At 37.3% G+C, this 26,917-nt stretch overlaps 1 protein-coding gene and 1 long non-coding RNA gene across 2 annotated transcripts in view; one reads left to right on the top strand and one right to left on the bottom strand.

The window, feature by feature from the left end:
• Window positions 1-21,983, bottom strand: part of LOC112647202 (uncharacterized) — a 38,239-nt gene extending 16,256 nt beyond the window's left edge. Inside the window, exons 1-2 of the long non-coding RNA XR_003128184.3 lie at window positions 21,877-21,983; window positions 17,504-17,570 (exon numbers count right to left, since the gene is read on the bottom strand). This is a non-coding gene — a long non-coding RNA (uncharacterized LOC112647202). The remainder of the gene's footprint in view (window positions 1-17,503; window positions 17,571-21,876) is intronic.
• The window catches only part of IL23R (interleukin 23 receptor), a 65,592-nt gene that overhangs the window by 32,396 nt on the left and 6,279 nt on the right, over window positions 1-26,917 (top strand). The window contains exons 7-10 of the mRNA XM_025428076.3: window positions 6,104-6,260; window positions 18,729-18,818; window positions 21,539-21,644; window positions 24,112-24,202. Coding sequence (XP_025283861.1) covers window positions 6,104-6,260; window positions 18,729-18,818; window positions 21,539-21,644; window positions 24,112-24,202 — 444 coding nt within the window. The remainder of the gene's footprint in view (window positions 1-6,103; window positions 6,261-18,728; window positions 18,819-21,538; window positions 21,645-24,111; window positions 24,203-26,917) is intronic.

The following is a 26,917-nucleotide window of genomic DNA, read 5'->3' as shown; positions in this document are numbered from 1 at the left end:
CCAGTTTTTGGTGTATTTGAAAAGAAATGTCATTTTATTATTTTCAAGTACAATAAACTGCCATTTAGTCAAACTAATCAAGGAGTGGATTTTCTGGCTTTGCTTAATTAAGAGTTATGTATCGTGAATAACATTATCTGTTTTCAGAGAGTTAAATACAATGATATGTATTTAACATTAATCTTTGATGGTTAGTGTGACTCCAAAGCTTTCTACTCCTTCATCATCCTGAATATCAATTTTGCTGCAGAGCAATGTGTTAGTGTCAAGAAGATGAGGATAAAACTATACTGATTTTATGACATACTTTAAAAATGTATTCTAAAAATAAATTCCTGACATTAACTTGCTTATTTACCCCTGCTCATTTAAATCAGAAATGTGATATGAACTTTATGGTTTAAATTACATTTAGATGTGAGCCCATGTTCCACATCATTTGGCCAATTACCTGCTGGACTCACTGACTAAATAGTTATGGCATCTGTGTGGCCAGCAGCTCTATGCTTAAAGCCTGGGACAAGCAGGATACAAACAAAACACAACTCCACAGTCAACCCTCTCGCAAATGTGGAAATTAGGTAAATTGGATAATAACCCAAGTGAAATCTTTCAAGTCTTAGATATTGAGTCAATAGGCTTTTATTCTAATAGGACACCTGGGGCCTTTTGGTTAGGGTCATGATCATAGAATGATATTGATAATACAGAACTCCCTTATTGGCATCATTAGGAGGAGATTATAGGCTATGAGAATGTTTAGAAAATAGAAGGTAATTATACTATCAGTATCTCTGAATAGGTTTTCAGAAACCGTTTTCTGGTTGAAACTCTTGTTTTCTGCTCCCCCTGCTGGTGCTATTATGCCATTGTGAGATTTGGTAATTCAGAAGCAGGCAAATGAAGTTGCTGAAAGAGTATGTTATCTAACTTTCATAACAATCCTTTGGGATAGGTAAGTATCAGCTCTGTTACAGAAATGAGGACATAGAGCTCAAAAGACCTCAAGCTGGGTTTTTCAAACTTACACTGTTAGTAACTAAATGCCTTTCACAGACCCTATATCACTTTGGGCACCCAAAGAATATCTGAGAAATTAAAGAACAGGTTTCAATCTGAAATCTGTATCCTATCCCTTCCACCATGCTTCCTCTAAATACAGCCATTCACACAGAAAAGCATGAATTCCCATTTCTATCCAGATGACCCGAGTCCAGTTAGTAAGATTCAGAATGAAACTTCGATTTTTTTTTAACATTTGTTACCTTATCAGTTTCATCTGGACCATCCATAAAGTGTTGTCTTTGCCTCCTTGTAGGGAGACAGGAATATAGAGGCAAGAAGAGGAGAAGCTATAAAGAACTACAGATTTGATCTTTTACCTCCCCTCGGCCTCCATCAATATTTCTTGAGGGAGGTTCTTTACTTCAAAGAGACAGGCAGCTATGCAGCAAAGCCATGAGCTGAGAGCACAGGCTCTAGAATTTAAAGCCTGGTTCTGCCACTTTCTAGTAATGGGCAACTTCCTTATCTTCTCTGTATCTCAGTATTCCCATGCCTAAAGTAGGAATAAGACAACCACCTACCTCATGTGGTTGTGGGGATGATCAAACAATGTAAGAAGTTAGTGCAGAGCCTGAAATAGAGCTCAAGTTCAGCAATTACTGGCTGTTGTTATTCTTCGTTTTATTTTTTTTTAAGATTTTATTTATTTATTCATGAGAGACACACAGAGACAGGGAGAGGGGCAGTTCCATGCAAGGAGCCTGACATGGAACTCGATCCCAGGTCTCCAGGATCAGGCCCTGGGCTGAAGACGGCACTAAACTGCTGAGCCACCCGGGCTGCCCTTATTCTTCATTTTAACCTCCAGGAGAGCCATGCAATGAGTCTGGTAGAGCAGAGAAAACCCCCCTGAAAAATCAAAATTATTGAATTAGTGTTGCTTTTCATACCGCTTTAACTAAGCTATCTAGACTTTGAGGCAGTGAAGGGAACCAGCCAGTCCTGCAGGTAATCCTGAAGGCTGACACCATGGGGAAAATAGTTATCTACTTGTTGGTTATCTTCATGGGCTAGCTCCTTGGCACCTCAAACTAGTGTTAAAAATTGAGCTTCTTCACCACCAACAATCTTCACCAGCAATCCTTGCACATTTCTGCCTACCCCCTCTCAGGAGTATTACCACGTTGCTTATCTATTTACCTGTTTACACCTCTGTGTCTCTATCCTTTAACCATAAGCCCCTGGAAAACAGGGTGTTCTATAATCATTTTTTTTTGTATCTCTGTTGATTTTTACAATATGTGGCTCATGTGGATAACATCTGAAACCTTAGCCTTTAATAAGTGCCCAACAGTAGTGATGATAAAGCAGAGAAGTCTTTGCTGTAAATTTAAGAACGTGGATTAATGGTGATTTATTTCTGTAATTAAGCTAGAGCACTGGCAACCTTTTTTTTTTTTTTTTTGTGACATAACCTCAAGATTTTATTGTCTTCATAATAAAACAGTGTGAAACAGAACTGGATCACTTGGCCCTTCCTCCCAGTTCAAAATGCTTGCATCTCTTGATAGCCAGCTTTTTCTTAGATCTGCAGTTGGGCTCAAAATATTCAAGTCTCAGCACAATCTTCTTTGAAGTTTTAAGTCTTTTCCAAAAAAATTGGCTTCATCTACCCACTATAGCCACTCTACTTCCTGTCATAATGCCACTTTCCCTGGGTGTAAAGAGAATCCTTGCCCTTCTTGTACTGTGTCACTTTGTGGGGTTGGTGCTTGCGATACTTCTTACAGAAAATTCCGTGGGTTTTAGAAACATTCACCATGTTTGCAAGATATTATCAGCATGGAAAGTGGCAAACTTTTTATTCAAGGGCCAGAGAGTAAACATTTTAGACTTTGCAGGCCACAGGCCTCTGACCCAACTCCTCAACTTTACATTTGTAGTGTGAAAGGAGCCATAGACAATGTATAAATGAACGGGCATGGTAAAATTTGAATTTTGGAAACTTAAATTTGAATTTCACATAATTTCCATGCATCACAAAGTATTCTTTTGACTCTCATACAATAATTTAAAAATGTAAAAATGATTCTTATTTCATGGAGTACATAAAACCAAGCATTTATTCTTTTCCAGGTAAAGGTACACAGTATTGAGTGTGAATAGTACAGTACACAGTACACAGCACACAGATAGCAAAGGGTCAAACCCTTGACCTTTGCATTTCAAAAGTGTAAATGCTGGTATAAGATAGAAGACTTGGAAGAACTGTGATTAGTCAGGACTGAGTTTCTCAATCATCACCCCACTTGTCCTCCACCAAACACTAGGTAAAGATTAACTGGGAAGAGAGAGGGGTAAGTAGGAGGGTGAAGAGAGTTAGGAAGAGGAACCGATTGTATACATAAACCACATCTTCTTTATCCATTCATCTTTCCATGGACGCCAAGGCTCCTTCCACAGTTTTATGCTGAGTGAAATAAGTCAATCGGAGAAGGACAAACATTATATGTTCTCATTCATTTGGGGAATATAGATAATAGTGAAAGGGAATAGAAGGGAAGGGAGAAGAAATGGGTGGAAATATCAGAAAGGGAGACAGAACATAAAGACTCCTAACTCTGGGAAACGAACTAGGGGTGGTGGAAGGGAGGAGGGCGGAGGGTGGGGGTGAATGGGTGACGGGCACTGAGGGGGGCACTTGACGGAATGAGCACTGGGTGTTATTCTGTATGCTGGCAAATTGAACACCAATAAAAAATAAATTTATTATTTAAAACATAAATAAATAAATAAATAAATAAATAAATAAATAAATAAATAAATAAAAGCAAAAAGCAAAAAAAAAAAAAAAAAAAAAAAGGAAGAGGAACCAAAAGAGTTTAGACAGTGGTAGGTCCCTGAGAAGGGCCCCTGCACCCCGGGTCTTGCCCCAGGTAGGGAGTTGGAGGAAGTGGGGATTAGAGAACTGCCTGACTAGGCTGGTTCCACCCAAGGAGGGAGGTTCCTTCCCTCCACCCAAGGATGCTCCTGGAAACTTAATGTTACTCTAAAAGAAGAGGAAACTCAGATTGATGGAGATTAAGTTCCCATGCCTCACCTCCTTTCAGAATTGAGGCTTTATTTTTTTTTAAGATTTTATTTATTTATTCATGAGAGACACAGAGAGAGGCAGAGACATAGGCAGAGGGAGAAGCAGGCTCCCCACGGGGAGCCGGATACAGGACTCCATCCCAGGACCCTGGGATCACGACCCGAGCCAAAGGCAGTTGCTCAACCACTAAGCCACCCAGGTGCTCCTTAATTGAAGCTTTAAATAGAAATTAACTACTATATTGGGATCCCTGGGTGGTGCAGCAGTTTGGCGCCTGCCTTTGGCCCAGGGCGCGATCCTGGAGACCCAGGGTCGAGTCCCACGTCCGGCTCCCGGTGCATGGAGCCTGCTTCTCCCTCTGCCTGTGTCTCTGCCTCTCTCTCTCTCTGTGACTATCATAAATAAATACATTAAAAAAAATAAAATTATAAAACATTAAAAAAAAAGAAATTAACTACTATAAAAAAAAAGTCATATTTCTTGTTCTTGAGATCATACCCTTCACATAGGTACTCAATTACCTCTCAATGTTTGTTTTAGCCTCTGAAAATACCTTGAGGTATCATCTTATATGCTTACAAGACCCTAAGCAGTCACCTGGCTTGCCTCATGGTAGAGACAAGTCTGATAACAATTCTGTAAAATTCTTCCATTTTAGAATTCTAGCTGTGCTTGAGTGTATTCCTCTTCTTCAAAGGGACTTATCTAAAAAAAACAAAAAAAAAACAAAAAAAAAAACAAAAACAAAGGGACTTATCTTTACATGTAATGGCAAGAGAAATACTAGAGAATAACAAATGCCTTCCAAGAGAAGCAAATAGAAGCTAAGTGCATTTGAAAGTCAAATTTTGACTACAAGTAAAATCTTTCCTGGATCCCAGGAGACCCCAGATGCCTGTCGGTCATATTTACATGGCAGAAAATACCAAGGGCCAAGGGTGGAGACACAGATTATGGAAACTCTGAATGATACTTTAGATGGCTCATGACATCCCCCAAGCACATATTTTCATGGATCTTACATTTTCAATACATTGAACATTTTAAAGATTTATGTTAAGATTGGGTTTTCACAAAAGAATCCCTCAGTGGCCTTTATACTTTGCTTTCTCTCTTTTTTTTAACCTTGACAGTTTTAACTTTCTTTTTTCCTAAGTGTCTGGTAACTGTTTCCTCCTGGTTGTTGCCCAAGTGCATTTCAAGGCATGTTTTATAGTTATTTTCAATCATACTTCACTTTTTTTTCAGTCAATCAGTATCACAACATACTGAAGGTATGTAATTGCCTTGGTTTCTCTCTCCCATTTAACCAGCTTATTAGAGGGTCATTTTTCATTGTTTTATAGCAAGTCATAGTGCCCCAGAAAATGATTTGTATGTTTAGACATCAGCTGTGTGCATGCTTATCTTCCATTGGGTTTTCATGGCTCTACATTCTTAAATGTTCTATTTTCTCTCTCATACAAACCTATATATAATAATAGGCTATGTAGAATTGGTGAAAGTCTGCAATAAGGATCAATTTAACAGCTTAATTTATGAATAATTTTTCCAGAAGTCATCATTAGCAAGTGAAATTATTTCATCATTCATGAAGAATCATTGATCTAAATATCCAACTGCAGAGAGAGCAAGAGAGAGATTGAGGAGGTGCAGTGGAAGAAAGTCTGGATTAAAACAATTGCTCTCAGGTCCCCCTTTTCTTCCATCCCATTAAAATCAGCTACTCTAACATTAAGAATATATTACATTTTGGACCTTGAGATATAAAACCCTGAGAGTACTGTCAAACACAAAGCGATGTGTATTTCACTTTTAATGTTAAATAACATGTATTTGATTATTTATGGTCATGTTTTATATAAAGTACCCTATTCTTTTTTGTTTTCCCAGGGTCTAGAGGAGCACCTGGAACATAATAGGCATATGCCTAATGTGCCTAAATAGAATAATTGTTTTCAAAGCACACTGTATTGTTTCATCATTGTTATTCATTCATTTTAGGTTAAAGAATTTGACACCAATTTTCCATATGAGCAACAGTCAGAATTCTACTTGGAGCCAAACACTAAGTATATATTTCAAGTGAGATGCCAAGAAACAGGTAAAAGGTACTGGCAGCCCTGGAGTTCACCATTTTTTCATAAAACAGCTGAAACAGGTGAGTATATTTATATATTTAATCTCTGAGGCTTTTCTTTTGACCTGTGCTCTTCTATATATATATTTGTTTCTTGTATCAAAATTGACAAAACTATCATAGAGCAGGTGGTTACATTTAAATTGTCATTTTGCTTAGATTTTGTTAAGGCTGACTACAATTTATGTAATGGTTCTCAAACATTCTTGGGCATAAAAGCCAATTAAAACCACCTGGTATGCATGTTCATTGTCTCTGCTCCCAGAAGGTCTGTGTCCATGGGTCTAAGGTAGTGGGAGTGGGAGGTGCTCAAGAGTAAGCCTTTCTTACAACCATCTGGACTGATGGTGAGGCATATAATTATCTAAGACCTGGTTTTGAAACACATTATTAAGAGTTATGTTAAGCTCTTTAGGCCATTTTGATAAAATATATTCTTCTAAGACAGCTACAAATCAAATCATATCAATAAATATTGATTACCTACTGTATGCAATCAGAAAGCTAAAACACTTAAACATGGGATTATTTAATTCTCTTCTCAGCAAAATCTAGTTGACCTATTGTTTATCTTTAGATATTTCCCTGCTCTTAAGATTATTAGTTTAATTTTCCATCCATTTACACATGCCATTCAATAAAATCTTGGCTAAATAGACTTCAACAGTAAGCAAATAAAGTGAATCTATTGTAAATAGCATACTTCATAATAAGCTCCCATTAACCTCCTGATATCTCCCTATTGTAGGTAGCTTATATCCTAGATTGAAATTTTTCTTTTCAGAGCTGAAGCACTTAATTATAATTACACGAGTGTTAATACCATCTTTATTATAATATAGGATCTTGGAACTGAGGTTTTTTTTTTTTTAGAGCACTTTAGCATACATTATAAATGTTGATGGCTGCAACACAAGCAGAGGGAGTGAAAATGGCAGACTAACGAAACAGTTCTTTTGGCGCCCCCTAATGTCCAAATTTTAGAAATGCGTTACCAAGGGAATTAATTGCAATGCTATCAGTTCCTTTTAATTAAATTTTTAAAAGATTTTATTTATTCGAGAGAGAAAGAGAAAGAGTAATAGCACGAGCAAGGAGGAGAGAGAGAAGCAGGCTCCCGGCTGAGCCGGAAGCTCGATGTGGGGCTCCACGGGGCTCCATCCCAGGACCCTGGGATCATGACCCAAGCCGAAGGCATACACTTAACCAAACAACTGAGCCACCCAGTTGCCCCTATCAGTTCCTTTTTAAAAGTTAGTTTTTAAATTAAGATATTCTTTCTTAAGCTCATGCTGCTAAAAATACTTAGGACTTTAGATACCATTTTATAAACAGACAGAATTTAGTTGATAACTCAGTTATTTTTAAATGAAATTTAGAATCGTCTAGCAAGAGGATTCAAGTAGATAACTAATATTTACTTACCACTTGCAAAGTACTACTATGTAAAGGCTTGTTTATCATTACACAACCAATATTTGGTAGTCTACTTGGTATTATTTTATAAATGAGAAAACTGAGGCATGACTTGCTAAATAGCCCATTGCTAGTGGCTAATAGCACCTAAACAAGAACATAGGTTTTCCTAGTCATCACCAGCTCTTAGCAATTTTATCAATTTCTTTCTTTAACCAGTTACCTCAAAGTGGAGGAGCAGCTTCCTAAAGTATTCTACAAGTATAGGACCACAAATGTTCTCTTTTAAAGCCAAATGTCTTAAACCTCAGAAGAAAATAGAAACCATAGCCACCCTACAATGTGTATAAATGAAAGTCTTTGTTGCCTAAGGGAAAAATAAATCACTTAAGGGCAAAAAATGCTAGTTAAAATTTAATATCCCTGAAAACTTGCATCTATCCAAATTCAATATGTTAGCTAAGAGGAACCTGAAATTTTTCTTCTGGTACAAATTTCTTCCGAGACACATTAAATGAGAAACGGTGACTATGTGTAGGAAAAGTGCTATTATTAAATTTTTTTGAAAATTTATCTTTTTGGGGGGGCAGCCCGGGTGGCTTAGCGGTTTAGCGCCACCTTCAGTCCAGGGCGTGATCCTGGAGGCCCGGGATCGAGTCCCACGTCGGGCTCCCTGCACCGAGCCTGCTCCTCCCTCTGCCTGTTTCTCCCTCTGCCTGTGTCTCTGCCTCTCTCTCTCTCTCTCTCTGTGTCTCTCATGAGTAAATAAATAAAATCTTAAAAAAGAAAGAAAGAAAGATTTATCTTTTTTTGTTTGTAAAAGCAATGCAAATTTATTGCAGTATACAACCTAGAAATAACTGCTGTTTACATTTTAATGAATTTAACACTAGTTTTTTTCCTATTCACATATTTTTTATTATTAAAGTATAATTAACATACAGTGATATATTAGTTTCAGGTGTACAGCACTGATTCAAAATTCTATACATTACTCAGTGCTCACCATGATAAGTAGTTAGTATGTCATGATATGTTATTACAATATTATTTACTATATTCCCTATCTTATACTTTTCATCTCAATGACTTATTCATTTTATAGCTGGAAGTTTGTACCTCTTAATTCCTTTATCTATTTCACCCATCCCCCCCAACTCCCCTCTGGCAACCACCAGTTCTTTGTATTTAAGAGAAGTCGTTTGTTTGTTCATTTGTTTTGTTTTTTTTTATTCCACATATAAGTAAAATCATAGGTATCTTGTCTTTGTCATTTTTTAAATGATTGATGTTGTGATGTGTATATTGTTTTATATCCTGATTTTCTTACTTAGTCTATCTTGTTGAGTTAAAAAACCTGTTTAATGGCTACACAGTGTATGGATGTACTGTAAAACATTGAGTCATTTCCCTATTTCAACAATATCTAGGTTTATCCATTTTTTTCCATTTTCAATAAACTTCTTGAAATAGCTCTTTATATAAACTCTCCTTAAGGGTTTAGATCTTATTGAATCAAGACTTAAGCACATTTTAAAATGCTTGATGCAAGTTGCCAAATTGCTTTTTAATAAATCTTTAATATTAATTGCTTTTTAAAAAGATATCTAGGAAAAGACAGCCATTCATTTAGTCATACATGAAATATTCAAATAGCCTCTACCATGCACCAGCCACTTGCTACGTACTCACAGAATCTCTGTTAACAAAGGAGACAAAGATCTCTGACTTTTAGAGAAGACAGTCGATAAAAGCAATCATAAAAAAATAAATGCCAGCACTATAAATATAAAGGCAGTAAGAATCAAACCTCACAACTGTTTGAATTGTGTCATAATCAAAAGAATTAAAAGATATACAATTTCTATAATACTTCAGTTAACCAACTTGTTTGATAATGGGGCTTTTGGCCAGCCAATTTTTTCCACTAATTAAAGTTTCATTTATTTATGAAGACAATTCAGGCAACAATGATCCCTTCATGCAGGAATTTGCTATTTTACTCTCTAAAATCCTTATGGATGTTTCACTGAAGTGATTTATCTCAAAGCAATGTGTTTTCAAAATTATGCCTAGATAGTACTGCTGGACAAATCATGCAGTAGATATGGCTTCCCCTGCAGACCCCAGCATTCTTCTGTATCACTTTCCTTGGTCTTTAAAAACCTGATCTCGGGCAGCCTGGGTGGCTCAGTGGTTTTAGCGCCACCTTCAGCCCAGGGCCTGATCCTGGAGACCTGGGATGGAGTCCCACATCGGGCTCCCTGCATGGAGCCTGCTTCTCCCTCTGCCTGTGTGTCTCTGTCTGTCTGTCTGTCTCTCTCTGTCTCAAATAAATAGATAGATAAAGTCTTTAAAAAAAAATAAAAAATAAAAACCTGATCTCCAAAAAAACAAATAACCTGAACAAACCCATTTATAATAAGAATTAGGTGATTTATTAAACTTATTCTGTTTTCCTTCCTTAGAGTATTTGGACTTTAATGGAAAGCAAAGTCTTATACTAAAAAAGGAAAATAATAAACCTCAGAATATAATATCAGGCTTAGGAAACACACTGAAGAAGTTTCTCTAGTTTGGAGATCCATATTTTTTATCCTGGTATAAATAGTGTATGCAAATAATAGCACATAAAATAACCTATATTAAATATAATTTACATAGTACACATAATTTAATATATTACATAAATTGTATTATGTTATATATAAAATATATAAATATAAATAATATAAATAAACAATAGCTAACATTTATTGGATGTTTACTATGTGTTTGGTACTGTGGTAAGCATTTTATATATAAAATGTACATGTTTTACATATGTACATATTGTTCTTTACTCATCACTAAAGCCCTATAAAAGTTTTATTCCAATTGTACAGATTAAGAAGATGAGGCCCAGGGGCATTAAGCAATTTTGCCAAATGTTACAAAGCTGGTAACAGTAAAGCCAGGGCAAAACACATCCTGTGAGATACCAGCAACCTCGCTATAACTTTGCTGGTCTTCCTCAGAGACCTAATTGGGCCCTGTGTCAACCTCCCCTCAGCCATGGAACCAAATCCTCCTTTATACATTAGCTAATAATAAAACAACACCAGGAGAACTTCACTTTTAATGTAATGTCTGTTAGGAAAATGCAAAAACATGAGAAAAGAGGGAATCACAGGATGCTATTGACTAATTTTATATGGGCCTGAATATAAGGTATGGAAGCAGGTTTGGGTTATGGCAATGAAAATAAAACCACAGGAGAGAGGAGAATAGGGAATAGGATGGGACAATCTGAGATGAAGACAAAGTATAAGTGGAAAAGGTGATTCTCTTAAGGACAGGACCTCCACTGGGAAATTCATAATGTGTTTTTCCAGCTGGTCTTGGTTCAATAAAATGTCTAGAAAGCAGTACTTCTCAGAGTGGGGTCTGTGGCCCAACTGCACTAGAAAAACTTGGATATTAGTTTAAAATGCAGATTGCTGAGCCTCCAGTCAAGTGATATTTCTGAAACAAAGTGTAAGAACCACTGCTCTAGGGGTTAGACACACCCTTTAAGAGAGAGAAGTGTCATGAAAAATGACATAGGGTGTGGGCAGGAAATGTGAACAGAATCGGGGAGACCTGATTGCCGAAGCCATAGCCTTAGTAATAGTGGTTTTGGGGATCAGAACAGGGTGGGTACATGAGAATTTCAGGCTGTTATCTCTAGTGCTATCTGGTCACCTCTTGGCTTCCTCTTCCTCCTGCCCACCGCTTCCTGAAGTTGCTGAGCACCCCACCCACCCTGAGTCTGCTGAGCAGCCCCGGATTCCCAGAATCACAGGATGTAGGACCACTGTGCCATCATGTCCCACATGACCCCCTCTGCCTAGACCCTGCCCTGCTTCTGGATGTAAAGCTTTGGATGAGGCTATGAGAACCACTAAGGGCTGCTAAAGTTGGAGCTTCTAAACCACCAACCTGGAAAGTCACTATAAAAAAAATTCCTGGGGTCTTTAAGCAGTACAGAAAAAGCCCCAAAGACGAAAAGATAATTTGTGAGTATAGAAAACCAACACTGAACATGTGAAAGTCAGTTTCCTAAATTCACTACTACTGATACCAAAAAAAGTGAAAAGATGACTTCTGATCAGGGTGTTGTCCAACTTTGCTGTAATACAAGTCTCTTTGCAATGAAAGAAAGGCCCAGTCTCCATAATCCCTTTAATGACAAGTCAGAGGCCTGAGGGAAGGGCAGTCACATTTCATAATGATTAATTAACTTGCTTGAATTGCTACTTGAAGTAGGAAAGATTCCCAGAGAAATCATATTATTCTTTTTTTGACAATTCTCCAGAGGAAGGCAAGTATGAGCAAGATTTTAAACCACAGTGTGTTTTGTTCTCACAAATCACCATTGGCTGTTGTACTACCAATGACTTTAAAGATTCACATTAATTTTTCAGAACTTTTAGGGAGTACAAGAGAAAAAACAAATGTTATGTCAGTGGAACTAAATATCAGTGATATTAAAAAGAATGCAGATTAAAGGCTGGTACACAGAACTGTACTTTTCAAAAATTCCATTACTTGTAATTAGGGGTTTCTGATTCCTTCACATTTAGATGAATTATAAATGTGTAGATTCATGGTTACTAAACCAGGTTAAACAGACACACAATGTTCCCTGAAATACTAATTAGTTTCAAGTTGTCCTCTGGATCCTTTTAATCTTCCTCATGTCCTATTCCTAATAAAGTATCATAGCTCTGTAGAATAAAACAATAATGTGTAAGAGTTTTATAATCTCTCTGAGATTCACAATATTCACTAATAAAGAATAAAGATTATGCTTTTCTGTGAGGAAGTAATAATCTTCTGTGTTAGTTTCCTATTGTTACTTTTTTTCTTATTGTTACTTTAACAAGTTATTACAAACTTGAGCCACATAGCATGTGGCTTAAAACAATACAATTTATTATTTTATAATTCTGGAGGTGGGAAATCCAAAATTAGTATCACTGGGCTAAAGTTAAGATATCAGCAAGGCTATGTTCTTTCTGGAGGCTCTAGGAAAGAATCAGCTTCACTGCCTTTCCCAGATTCTAGAGGTTGCCCTCATTTCTTGGCTTGTGGCTCCATCTTCCATTTTCAAAGCCAGAAGCATAGTATCTTCCAATCTCTTTCTCTGACTTTGACCCTCCTGCCTTCTTGTAAGGACTCTTAGGATTTCATTTGGACCTACCCCTATAATCTAGGACAATTTCCCTATCTCAATCAAGTCCCTTTTGCTATATAAATTATATAAATATATATAAATGTATATTTGCTATATAAATATAATTCATACATAAATATTCCTTTGTGAATTTAATATAATTATAACAATTACATATAAATATAGCTAAATATAAATGTAGCAAATAAATATTTGCTATATAAATTATATAAATACATATAAACTCAAAGGTTCCAAGGATTGGGACATGGACATTTTTTGGGGGTAGAGAGGTCACTATTTGTCCTACCACATCTCCTCACCTATCTACCCCACTACCTATTATTGCAATTTTTACTAATCATTGTGATTTGATGCCAGCAAAGAAATCAAACTGTTTCTCTTAAGCAAAAAATGAATTATTGGAAAAATAGATAAAAATCAGTAGGAGGGCCAGCAAAATGTTCATGAGTAGGATACAAGGGACAGCAGAAGCCAGAACCACAGCCAAAATTGGAGCCTGGAAAGAATCCGGTGAGGACACTGCAGCTGGCACTGTGGTCACGCCACTGCCTGCCCTGCCCTGCCTGGATGCCCCGTGGTGCAACTGTTACCAGACTCTGGATATAACTGCTACTATAAGTAATTTCCTGGAGCTGAGTGTTCTGTGCCAGTGGAGGAAGGAAAGCATCTGAGCAGGTAGGTTTAGGTCATCCACTTGTAGCTACTTTCTGGCAATGAAGAGAAGTCTTTGTTCCATTGAGGCTTCTACAGTGGGAAGCCTTACCTGCTTCTTCCCTGTTTTAGAATGCCCACAAAGAAGTACGTCCTGGTGTTGGACAACTTAAAAATGGCAAATGTCTACTAGACTATTCAGACTGAGGAATAGGCATGTGCTATGCTTGAGAGCAAAGTTGCACTTTTGAAGAATCTTAAACTACTGAGTAGGACTTGGAAGCTGCCCGTGCACATAGTTTGTTAGACCCCCTTCAGACCCCCTTCCTCTATGTATTCCATGTGCCTTAGGAAAATTTCCTGGGTTGGCTGCTGCTTTTTTACTCTTACCTCTTCTTAATCTTTTTTTTAAAACATGTGGTCACAATACATATATTTATCTTCCTTACCTTCTCCCTGTGCATACCAAGTACTTAGAGCTGAGGAACATAAGCAAGAAGATAATCCCTTGAATACACCTAGGCGCACCCTCCTATCCTTAATATACAAGGATGACACTGTAACTCATGAAATGATTCATCGTCTAACTTGTTTTTCTAGTGTGGTAATGAGTTTGTTCTGACATATCATTTTCCCTGCCCTGGGCTTTGGGTGCCTATTTGATAGGTCTGGCCACTCTCTTCTGTTTTTGCCAACTGACTCAGACTAGTGTCAAATCCTTACCCTTAGCCCAATAATGTTGAATTCCAATCCTAGAACCAAATTAATCTGGGGAGATAGCACATAAACACTGTGAAACAGCTGAGATTATTAGAAGAAGGAGATTAGAAAGAGAGAACCTAAGGAGATGTTTATGTTTTAAGAAAAATATCTTGAAAAACACCCTTTGTCTCTTTTAATATGATTCCTCCTGTATCTAGAACCTAGTGAAAGAAAGATCTAGAAAGATCCCTGTACCAACTTTGGTCAAAGCCTTTAAGATGTAGGCTTCAGGTAGCATGACACCAAGACTGGTAAAAGCAAAAGTAAATAAAGAAGACTTATAAATGTTCATACCCTTTAGACCAGTAATTCCACTAACAGAAATCTAGCCTTAGGAAATAAAGAGAGATATGGAAAAAAAGATTTATGTACAATGATATTTATCCAAAAACTAATTATAGTAGTAAGAATTTGGAAACAATCTAATAATAGTAATAATAGCAATAACTAATGCTTGTTAAGCTTTTAATTTGTGTAAGGCACAGTACTAAGTGCTTAATATGAACTATCCCATTAGATCTCAGGGGGGAAGTGCTGTTACTATCCCATTTTACAAATGAAGAGGGGTTAAGCAACTGACCTAGAGCCATGCAACTCCAAGTGGTAGAGCCAGGATTTGAACTGAGTCTTATCTGAATCTAAAGATGGCATTTGAAACCACTAAGCTATACAGTTTCTCAATAGGACAAATATAGTACAAACAAATGAAATACAAATATAGTACAAACATGATGAAATATTAAATTGCTATCAGTATGACAGTTTTGAACAATTTTTAATAAAATGAGGAAATATTCATGACATAATATTGAAAGAAAGAAAAACTAAGACACAACATTTAATAAAGAGCACGATTTCCACTAGGTACAAATATATACACACAAGACTGTTAACAAAAAAATGATTGCTTCTAGTTTGTGAACAAATATAAAATTGTACTTTCTTCTCCATACTCTTCCATACTTTTCAAGCATCCTATAATTAGTGTGCCTTGCTTGTAAAATCAAAGAAAATAGTTGACTTGTAGAAGGAAATAACTGTGGGCTGGAAGATTCTACGAATCAGCGCTAAATGGGTCAGGCCAACTATAGCCCACTGTGGTGTGGGCTGGAGTCCTGCAAGGCCAGGCAGCTCTAATAAACCGTGGCCAGCCCCTGGAGGAGCAATGGCTAAGTCTTACCATGGGAGCAGCTGGTTGCAGGGCTGACTGAGTTGTCCCATCTGAGGCCATGCTGCTGCAGAAGTGAGGTCATTAATTAATAGAGCCAGTGACTAGTACAAGCTAAGTGTCAGGACTGGATGGGAATTTTCACTCTTTGAGTCATCTATCCTTTTTACGCCTTTGTTTCTTCATCCATGAAATGTGGACAATAGTATTTTTTACCTGTTTAGCGTTAAATGACAGAAAGCATGTAAAGTCTAGTACATTACCTGGAGCATAATCAGTACTCAATGAATGGTCACTTAAAAAGAATAATAAGGGCAACCCGGGTGGCTCAGCAGTTTAGCGCTGCCTTCAGCCCAGGGTGTGATCCTGAAGACCTGGGATTGAGTCCCACGTCGGGCTCCCTGCATGAAGCATTAGTTATTGCTATTATTACTATTAAGCCTAAGTTCCTGCTTCTCCCTCTGCCTGGGTCTCTCTCTCTCTCTCTCTCTCTCTGTGTGTGTGTGTGTGTGTGTGTGTGTCTGTGTGTCTCATGAATAAATAAATAAAAATCTTTAAAAAAAAAAGAATGATAAAACATACTTTGCCCCATGGTATAGGCATAGAAGGAAAGACTCAGGAGACAGATTTGGTATCATCCCTCAGAAACAGATGAAATACATTATGACTAAAACCAAGCACTTTTGAACAGATTTGATTAAAATAGGCTGGCATCTGATAGGGCACAGAATGTAGTTATGTTATATGTTTCTAGTCTTGTTCAAGAATGGAAACTACTTTTTTTGTTTAAAACTATTTTAAATTCCTTCTAAATTTTGTTTAAACACATTATCTTTGGAAAGACTAATTCTAAAGTCCAATACCAGTTTATATATGGTATATAAAAATTCTTATTAGAGATATCTCAAATTAGAGATATTTGAGTTTCTGAGTATCTTCAGGAGGTATATGCTGTGAGAGAAACAGGGATAGAATTGTCTCATTATGGAGATAGGCCACAGATATTAATTTAATAATGAAAATATTATGAGATTTTTCTAGCACATTAGGCAACACACTGATAATTAGAGCTAATAGAAACCATTTTTTTTTTAGTTATAAAGGTTCTGAGTGTGTGTACATCATTCTGTGTTTGTGAACGCTTTTCTGTGTCAAAATACTTGGAAATACTATAAAATAGTAACAGCAAGTGGCTTAAGGGGATAGAATTAGGGATGGTTCTTTTTCTCACCATTTTTCCTCTTAAAATACTTTTCTCTCTTAAGGTTACTGCTTTTATAATGATAAATATTACATATGATTTAAAACAAATGACCTAGCCACTTGGAGGCAGTATACCATGAAGAATATAGTCTACATGGTTTCATTCCAGTCCTATGTTTAAAAATTTTGTCATTGGCTTGATTTCTTCTCTGACAATCTTGTTTATAAATTGTCTCACTTCAGATATCTGATTCTTTGGGAAATTACTCTCTAACAATTAACCATCTCCTTTTAAATGACTTTAATCTAATTTAAATTAATGCACCTGGTTGATTTGAAACTATAACAAAAAGACCCTGAAGGGTGATTGTGTTTATTCTCCTATTAGGGCTAATAAAGCCCTAGTTAGATATGAACATTATTTTTATTTTTATTTTTTTTTTTGAACATTATTTTTATATGAAGCAAATTAATAACTGAAGTTTCATTGCTAAATAATCACCTGTAGTTTATACAACAGAGTTAACCTGCATTAAAAGCCACAGCACCACATATTACTTTTAAATAAAAATGCTAATTTTAAAATAATGAAAGTGAAAACAAAAATAATCTAGCAACATTGATATAAAACCAAGATCTTGCCAAGTTGAAAATCATGTACATTTTAATATAATATTTCTAGTCTTAAAATTTCAGATGCAGACTCCTGCTGGGGCTCCCCAAGAATGAACCTCAGCCTACAAAATACTAATTTAGATGAATGAATCTGGCAGTGACCATTGGGGCATAAGCTTGCTCCCAGAGTTTGATGGAACCAAATACTTGGGAACAAAAGAGACTTACTGAAGCATTAAGAAGCCAGAAAGAATTTCCAATCTGTCACAATTCACAGTGCAACATCTTCCTCTTGCTGTAAAGAAGACAATAAAACACAGGAAAGAACTTTTGGTTCTTCTTGCGTTTTCACCTTCTAAAATTCTCTACCCGTTGTCTTAGAAAACTACTGAGCCTGTGCCTGCACCCAGATGGACCTTTTCCAAAAGTTTCCAAAGACCATAGGAACCTTTGTATTGAAACCCCATGATCTTTTTCTCAAAGAGAGTTATCTGGGCCACACAGCCTATTATATAAGCCGTGATATCACGGTGGCGATCAAGGCTCCCTCAAGATATGATTTCTCCCTGCCCCCCCCCCCAAGTAATTCTTCAAAAAGAAAAAATGTGAACACTGAAATCAGAATAACTGAACAAATAGGGTTTGAGGCATTCTTGGGAATTCAGAGCTTAGAACTGTTTTCAGGAATATCTTTTGTCAGCTGGAAGAACAGTATCCTTGAAGTCACCTCTGGGAGCTTTTAATTATCAGGAGGGAGGAAATGGGTATGAAAGCTCCAGGTCTCTTGGGTTCAGACTGAAAGTGAGTTAGCTGCCAAGACTGCTCACCACACCCTGGTCAGAAGCTTTCATTAGCCATGTCCTGACAGTCTTTATGACTAGACAGGGCTGGCCAGGATCTTCGCCAGTGGGAAAGGAGCAGAGGGAAGTCATTAATAGCATTCCACCCCTGTGCTATAACCTCAAAGTGTCTGCTAATCAAAATTGGGCTTCTTATATAGAGCCAAGATACTGTTCGCCAGCAGTATCTCAAAGATTATGCAAAGGCAAAAGTGACGTATCTTGGAGGCTCTTAAGGAAACCTAAACTTTATTGCATCATTTATTGGAAGGAATCAAGTAGAGACCTGTTGTGCATTTTTTTGGTCAGTGAATTAAATAAAGCTCCTTGGTATTCTTTGCCTAGAAGCCTCATGAAATTAGAGGATACACCATGAAGTTTAACAAACTCTAGGTAGTTTTTATTGTCCTTTCAGTGTTTCCTTCTTTAGGATTTTCCCAATTAAATAAAAAGATGAAAAGACACACATACTCGAAGGCCTTTCCTTTTATTCCACTTTCAAGCCTATTAAAGTATACTTTAATCATCTCCAAACAAGTGAAGAAACTCTTTTAGGAATTTGGGTAACCTGAATGCAAAATGAAGAAGCTCACCCTATTTTCTTTTTGTTTAAGTTCCCCAGGTTACAGTGAAATCATTCCAACATGATACTCAGAATTCTGAGCTTCTGATTGCTTCCATCTTTAAAGGACATCTTACTTCTGGTAAGAAAATGCTACTTAGGTTTTCTGAGTAGTCTTTACTAATTATCCATTTGAATCTTCCAACTGAAAAATCATGTCAGGCATAAACTTCTTGATAATAAGATATGCCGTATGCTTATAGAGAGAAATAATAAAGATCCACTTAAAACTGAATGTCAGGAATGGTTTAGGTGGACTTTGCCAGCTTTTGATATGGGGTAGATACATTTTCATTTCAATGGGTGCTGAGGTTCAAGACCCCAAAACTCCTTCTTAAAAAACATTATTTGAGTATGTACCATGTACTAGGAAGTTGTATACATCATTTGTTCAATTTTCAAAACAACCAAGGGAGAAAAGTATTATATATCTATTTTATAGATAGGAAAACTGGAGCTCAGAGAGGCTGAGAAACTTGTCCAAGGTCACACTAAGTGACAGACTAAAATTCAAATCCTGTTTTTCAAATCCTGAAATCTGTGTTCTTTCTCTTGTACAAATCAGTTCCTGTTTTGTTAGTAGGATTCAGTATTTTCCTTTGATGATCTTACCTAAATGTTTTAGGCATAAAAAATTATGAGATCAGGTTGTGCAATGGACAAATATAACTCTAAATAGAAATTTCAAAAAAAAATAAATAGAAATTTCAAATTGAAAAACTTTAGGTATAACTATTTCACCTCTGACCACTGGTAGACCATTTATCTCCCTGCATAGAAATCTGGGAGGAATAGTATCAGAATCTTTGAAGACTACATTGACATTCTTCAGACTTTCATTCACTTATTCAACAAATATTCATTAAACAACTACTGTGTGCCAGGCACTGTTTTGGGTGGGGAATCAGCAGTGAAAAAAAAAAAAGAATATGGCCCCTATCTTCATGGAGCTTCCATTTTAGACAGATGGGGAGAAAAACAATAAACAGAACAAGAAGACAAGAATCAGGTGGAAGTTAAGTATTATAAAGAAACATGAAGCAAGGTGAGGCCGCTCTGAATGTGTACATGAAAATCAATGAACCAAATACTTAGGCCCAGTTCAGATCCTTAATTACAGATGCCTACCCAGGCCTGCACCTTGATATTTCTGTGGGAACTAGGGAGGCCAGGAGCTTACAGCAGCTCTATTAGATAGGTGCTATGATCTCTATTTTACAGAAGAGGAAACTTGAGTTTCAGCAAGCTTATAATTATGCCTTGGGGCTACAGGGCTGTTAAAGAGCAGAACCCAATATGAACCCACGTATCTCCAGTTGTCTCTTGATCACTCTGCTGTATCTATCTTTATACCCCTATGCCTGGCCTCCTGGCCCCATTTTATTGTGGGAATTCTCTATTCTCTCCCAGGCATTAATACCCAAAGATATGTGACACCCCCTACCTCCCATTAGTTGTGTGAAATCTTTAGCAATAGAGTTTTAGTTCTAGAAAAACACTAATTCCATATCTCCCTTGGGACTTTGGTGATTTTTTTTTTTAAGTCTTAATTATTTGAGAGAGAGAGAGAGAGAGAACATGCTGAGGAGTGTGAGCTGAAGGAGGAGCAGAGGGAGAGAGAAAGAGAAAATCCTCAAACAGACTCCCTGCTGAGCACGGAGTCCAGAGTCCAATGTGCAGGCTGGATGTGGGCTGGTTGTGGGGCTTGATCCCAGGACCCTGAGATCCCAGGACCTGAACCAAAGTCAGATGCTTAACCGACTGAGGCACCCAGTCCCCACTCCCCATCCCTGGCCCCTGGACTTTGGTGTAAGCTAAGCTACAGTAGCCTGGTCCGTGCACATCAGTTGGCTTTAGTAGAGGGACCAGGCAGCTTGGAGACCCCCAAGTGTCTGTCGGGTACAGGTGGGAAATAATGAGGGTAGAGCCAGTGAAGTGTCTGCCACATGGTAAGTATCTGATAAACATTTGGTAAAGGGAGTGAGAAAGAAAGGAATAAGGATGGAAAGGAGGCCAATACCCATCATCACTCAGAACAAACTCCAGCATGATAGTTACGTCTCAATGATAGTCTATATTTGAAAATAGAAAACAAGATTTTTTTTCATGTACTAGGGAGACTCATAGGTAACATGTGTTGAATAGATCATGTTAATTATTTAAAGATTAGAGGTGATTAATTGATGCTTCAAAATGCAAGAATTGTTTTTAAGATAAAATGTAAGTGCAAGTTATATAGCAATTTAAATTTCCTTCTTATATATTGTTTTAAGTAGAGCAAATATCCTTTCTCAGCAGAAGAAAATTCATGAACAATAAATTTTGAAGAATGGTGACAAGTTCTATATAACTTCTATCTTACTCAAAAGGTTAAAAAGAAAACCCCCCAAAAAACCCTCAGTTGTGATTGTGGCCAGTTTTAGACTCTGTTACCAGCAACTGGGAATTCTCACTTGTGTCAGACAAAACAAATGAGGTACATCACTAAACCCTTTTATATAAAATATGCATGCACAAGCTCAGAAAAAGTGGGAGATGTTAACCACATTTGCCAGAGCTGCATTTCTAGAAACCCACTGATACCAAATACATACGGCCCAATTTTCTCAGGAAAAAGGTATTGTTGTGCAGTTTGGAAGGACAGTCACTGTAAACACAACCCAACATAAAAGCTAAATATGTTCTCCCCTTCCCTTTTTCCTTTGAGATTAATGACTTTTGCTTTGTGCGGAGTAGAGGAAACAATGATTCTGACATCCCATGGACACTAATCCTTAGCTAAAGTTATTTTTTTTTCTTCAGACAACAGGCAACAAGACATTGGACTTTTATTGGGAATGATCTTCTTTGCTGCTATGTTGTCAATTCTTTCTTTGATTGGGATATTTAACAGATCAATCCGAACTGGGTAGGTTTCTGTAGAATTTCTGTTTTCTGACTTAGACCACATGTAGCCAATCTAGTCAATTCAGTTATTTATTAGGAAAACCCATCAACATTTTTAATCAGAGAAAGAAAAAAATTAAAGGAACAGTGTTCAATGATTACCAATTTATGCCAACCACCTGACCCATGTTGTTCGTTTAATCCTCCTGATGACCTCCAGGAAAACCCAAAGGCCTATTTTACAGATCACTTACTTTAGGCTTCAAGAGGTTAACTGGTCAGCCCATGGTCACTAAGCATTAAGCCAGGAACCTAGACCCAGCTGACATCACAACCCATGTTCTCTCCTTCACTACACAGCCTGCTCACTGTGCCTGGATTCTTTTAAATGGTTAGGTCATAACCAGCCTCAAATTCTACCCAAACAAATCCTCTGAATCAGCATGAATGAAGAGAAGTGTGGCAACCTCTGAATTTGTCACTTTGATACCAGTTGTGTGGGTGTTTTAGCATTCAGCTCCCAGGTCCATTCTCGTTGGCCTCTTTCAATCGCTGTTTTCCAATATGGAATTAGTAAAGATCTATGCCTACTATAGATAAATGAGACCTTGCCTTCAATTTCCTAAGTTTATTAGATGTGTTGAGTATTTCTAATCTGTTAATAGACTGGAGTTGTTTGATGTGGCAAACAACTGTAAGCTAATGACTCACAAATTTTAATCATACAAATTTCTTTGCCTAACCGGCACTGAGTTTCTCTTTTTTTGCCATTACTTGCTTCATGAGGATACTCTTTCTTTCTTTTAAATGTATAATCAAAATGCAATAAGATATAGAATGAGCAAGTCTAAGTAAGGTACACTTGTGATTTTTTTAAAATTAGGCTTTAAAATTAGGCTTTTTCTCAGAAGTTAGTAATATTTCAAAATTAACTTACCCATTAATAAATATATCCCTGATATCATTATGAGATGGGCAAACTAATACAAAACTCTGTTTTAAAAATATACTTGATTATAAGGCCCCTACCAACATCTTAATGTTTGAACTTGTATGACATAAAAATATTAAATTTGTTATTATTCAAAGATACTTTGAAATTTTAAATAGCATTGTTTGTTATTAATAACCTAAAAATTAATTTTCAGTTGGCAATGACAAATAGGACAATGAAAATAGGACCATTTTTTGCTAATTATTTAAATAAGCATTCCTTTTAAAAAGATAAATGAAACGAGATAATTTGAATGCAACTATTTTATATATAAGCAGACACTGTTATTTACTATAATTATACATTACTTATAAAAGCCTTACTTCAGAAACAAAACTGGAAAACCAAGGGCAAAACGTTTTAAAATGAAACCAAGAATGGGTAGACATATATGTGTGTGTGTGTGTGTGTGTGTGTGTGTGTATACATAAATGTTCTCACTATATCAGCATGCTGTATAAAAACTTTTCTGTAACAGCATGAACTTACTAATTTGGTCTAATTTTAGGTATAGAAGGAGAGTGTGAATTAGTAAAAAAGCTGAATCATAAAACATTGTATAAATATGTGTTAAGAAATTATTTTTACCCTACAGTTCAAGGTCAAATTGAGTGAGCAAAGTTCAGTTAGCATTTTGGTTTTTACTCAGTAAAAGTCCTTAGAAAACCTGCTTATACAGATAAACAAGGCTGTTCACGTTGTTTACGGGTAAAAATGTGCCAGAGATCAGTGTAGTCTAAGTCCTTATTACAACCTCTGCCCAAATCAATTTGTACTATAAATGCAGGACGTGCTCCTAACACAGTGGCAGTGCCAAGGGTAGCTTGGGGAAGAAGTGGGGTGCTCACGGCTTCTCTCTTTTCTTTACATCACCACAAACCAGTGGTCCTTACTAAGCACACAAGCCTAAGTAAAAACCAGTATTCTCACTGTGCCATACAACTGCAGGACAACTTCTCCAGCTTCCTACTCTAACCACATAATGTTTGGAGCTACCCCTAATCCCTTCAACCCTATATGGAATCAGTACAAATTCAGAATTAGAGGAGCTAGAATTATACAGTTTTATTATATGGTATTCTCTTCTTCAATATTCTTCTGTGGCTATGGTCGACTTGGAAAGCTCTATAAAATATCCCCTACATTTTCCAAACCTTTCCACAGTGATATCTGCTCATAATGGTTAGCCATATGTAACAGGCATACAGTTTTACTTCCCGGGTGGTTCTCCCACTTACCTTGAATCTAGTGTGAGTGTTTTGAAATGTTCTGGCTCATTAGAGAAAAGCAGAGCAATAGAGAGAGGAGGAAAATCTGAAAAGATATTTAGTCAACTTCCCACTTAACTTTCTAAAGTAAGAGGTGGAAATCTGCCTCAGGAAGTTTAATCTTTATTATGCATTCCATTCCAGTTGATTTCCTGGTCTCTTATGTGATTGCCTGTACCAATCTTTAAGTAAAATGTTTCTTCTAATGTGTCATTTTTATTTCCTAGAATTAAAAGAAGAATCTTATTGCTAATACCAAAGTGGCTTCATGAAGATATTCCTAATATGGAAAATAGTAAAGTTGTAGAAATGTTACAGGTAACCAAACAACATCACATAAAACCTAAGTGGCTGCTAAGACTAAGAGTGCAATCCAATAATTAGAATAGAATTTCTGTTTAAATAAATGTGTGTACATTTTAGTATAATTGTATAAACATATGTCAAAACAGAATTATACACATTTCAAATTATACTTAAGAGAGATGAGGGAATAAAGTTTAGGGAAAGAAAGAGAAGGAAGAAAGAAACAATGTTATCGAAAAGGGAAAAGAGGAGGGGAAGTTTGTGGGCCAGGTGTCAGTCACCTGCTGGCCAATAGTTGATAGATGACTTCAGGGAGAGACAGAAGGAGAAGGGCAGAAAAGTTCAATAAAATGAGGCTCAAAGACACAAAAGGGGCTTCTGTTTTACATAAGATTGGAGAATCAGGTGAGATCTGCTTCAGTCCTGAGGTTCAAAGGATTGGAGAAAATAAGTGTGAGAGGACTGTGGGAGATAATGTTACCAGGGCTGGGCCAGGTTTCCAACACAAAATGAAGAGAAAGATGTTCTGGAAATACTGGAGACTACAGGGGACTTTTCCAAATATGGAGGAACTGCTGCTGATTATGGAGGAGGGGAAAGATTCTGCTCTGTGTGCTCTTTCTACTTTTTGGTACTCTGCTTTCACCATTAAGGGGCTCAAAACCCAGTTGATGGGACAGACTCATCACCCAAGCATTGCAGTGCAGTGATGTAACTGCGGTGACCAAACATGATAGGGATATAGAGGAAGCATATAGAAAAATGAGGAGTTGCTTAGGAGAAACAAAAAACATTCAAAAGAGAGGACAGCATGAGCAAAAGCACAGAGCGAGAAGAGCATGTTAGGTGTTGCTTTACTGAAACGCTTGATATGAGGAGTGACTGGTATGTTGCTGGAGTGGTGATCAGATCACAGAAGGTCTCATTATAGAACCCAGGCTTCATTCTGTTAACAACAGTGTTCAAACTTTTAAAAAGTTTTTTTCAGCCTAGAAACCCTTTGTTCTTTTCTTTTTTCATGAGTGGAGGGGAAGGGGCAGAGAGAGAGGGAGAGGATCTTAAGCAGGGTCCACGCTCAGCACAGAGACCAACATGGGGCTCAATCTTACAACCCTGAGATCATGAGCCAAAACCAAGAGTTGGACACTTAACCCTTTGTTCTAAAGATGTGAGAAAGACAAGTATTTATAAAACAAATAAAAGTGGTTTTGTTTGAGACTCTAATGAGCCTGTTATCCAATTCCTTACCAAACTCCAGAGAAGTCCCTAAGGTAGTAGTTCTCAGCCTTGGTTGCCTATTGGAATCCTGATGCCCCAGTCACATCCCAGGATCTCTAGGGGAGGGAGGGCATGGGGAGATGCAGGCATCGGTATTATCCAAAGTTTTCCAAGTGATTCCACTATGCAGCTGAGGTTGAGAACACTGTTAAGGGGTTGAAAACTACTGCTAATGACAATGAGGAGTTAACTAAGGGCTTTTCCATTGGAATAGACCAGGATCTACAAGAGAGGCAGAAGAAGAGGGTCAGAGAATGAGCAATGCATCAAGAAGCAAGGATCCATGGTGCTGGCCACTTTGTAGAGGGTCTATATTCCACGGAATGTGACAAGGGGGAGGTTACTGGTGAATTCAGAAATGCTTAGGAAGTGAGGAAGCAGAAGCTGAGAATGAAAACATTCTTCTAAAAGGGAAGTAGAAAAGCTACGCTGACACATGGTCAGCTCTTGTATCCTTATGCAATGAAGGAACAACAGTAGCTTCAGAGGGATGTGAGTCAGAAGTATGTTTATACTAAATTGGACAGGCTTAAGAACAGCTACGACTACAGAGACAGAGGGAATATTGATCAAACAAGACTGTGAAGAAGAGGGGAGGGGATGGTCAAAAGGGATGAAGTAGAAAGGGTTGTCTTAGGCAAAGGGAGGATTCCTGTTTCTGGATACTTGAAGATGAGAAAGGGTGTGCACGTGGCTGATTTTGAAGGAGGTAATGTTGCCTACCAGTAGTGGAGGCATGATCTAGAACAACCGGACCGACATATGTAACAAAGTACATAGTTATCAAGTAACTGAAGGACAAGCATATATTCATCAAACTACAGATAATAAATACTGTAATCTTGATATTCTTTCCACTTGGTAGTTCTATCTTGTTCCCCCACTATTATCCAAGGGAACTGGGGATTATCTGTGGCTCAGAGAATGGTCCCTGACCTTGTGATAGTCAGATCCTCTTCTTCCTTTATTGTCTTCACTCTGGAATGGTCCCTGTTGCTCTTCTGTGTCCCTCACTGTGTTCTGACTTCCACCGACATCACTCAGTGGCCAGTCCCAAGTATGGAAAACGCCTCCTTCTATGGAACACAGCCACCTTGCATTCTTCATTTCTTATAACATACCTAGTTTCTTTGGCTTTTATCTGACCTTTGACTACCTGTCTGCCCTTTCCAACCCAAACCTGACATGTTCCCAAAGGAGGCTGAGCCTGAAGAAAATTTGAACAACACTTCATTCTGCTTTAGTCAAGCTCTTCCTTTTTGCCAAACTTCCTTCCCATTCTGGGCTCCTAGGAATTAGAAATGAACCTTCAGATGAAGTTTTGTTTTCTGCCCAAAGACTAAGGGGGTAGTGTTCTAGTCAGCTTGGACTGCTATAACAAAATACCAGAGACTGGATGGCTTAAGCGACAAACATTATTTCTCATAGTCCTGAAGGCTGTTAAGTCCA

Source organism: Canis lupus, chromosome 5 (genome assembly GCF_003254725.2).
Source record: "Canis lupus dingo isolate Sandy chromosome 5, ASM325472v2, whole genome shotgun sequence".
NCBI classification, from domain to species: domain Eukaryota; kingdom Metazoa; phylum Chordata; class Mammalia; order Carnivora; family Canidae; genus Canis; species Canis lupus.
The sequence above is the reverse complement of the archived record's forward strand: the minus strand, read 5'-3'. Positions and strand labels throughout refer to the sequence as shown.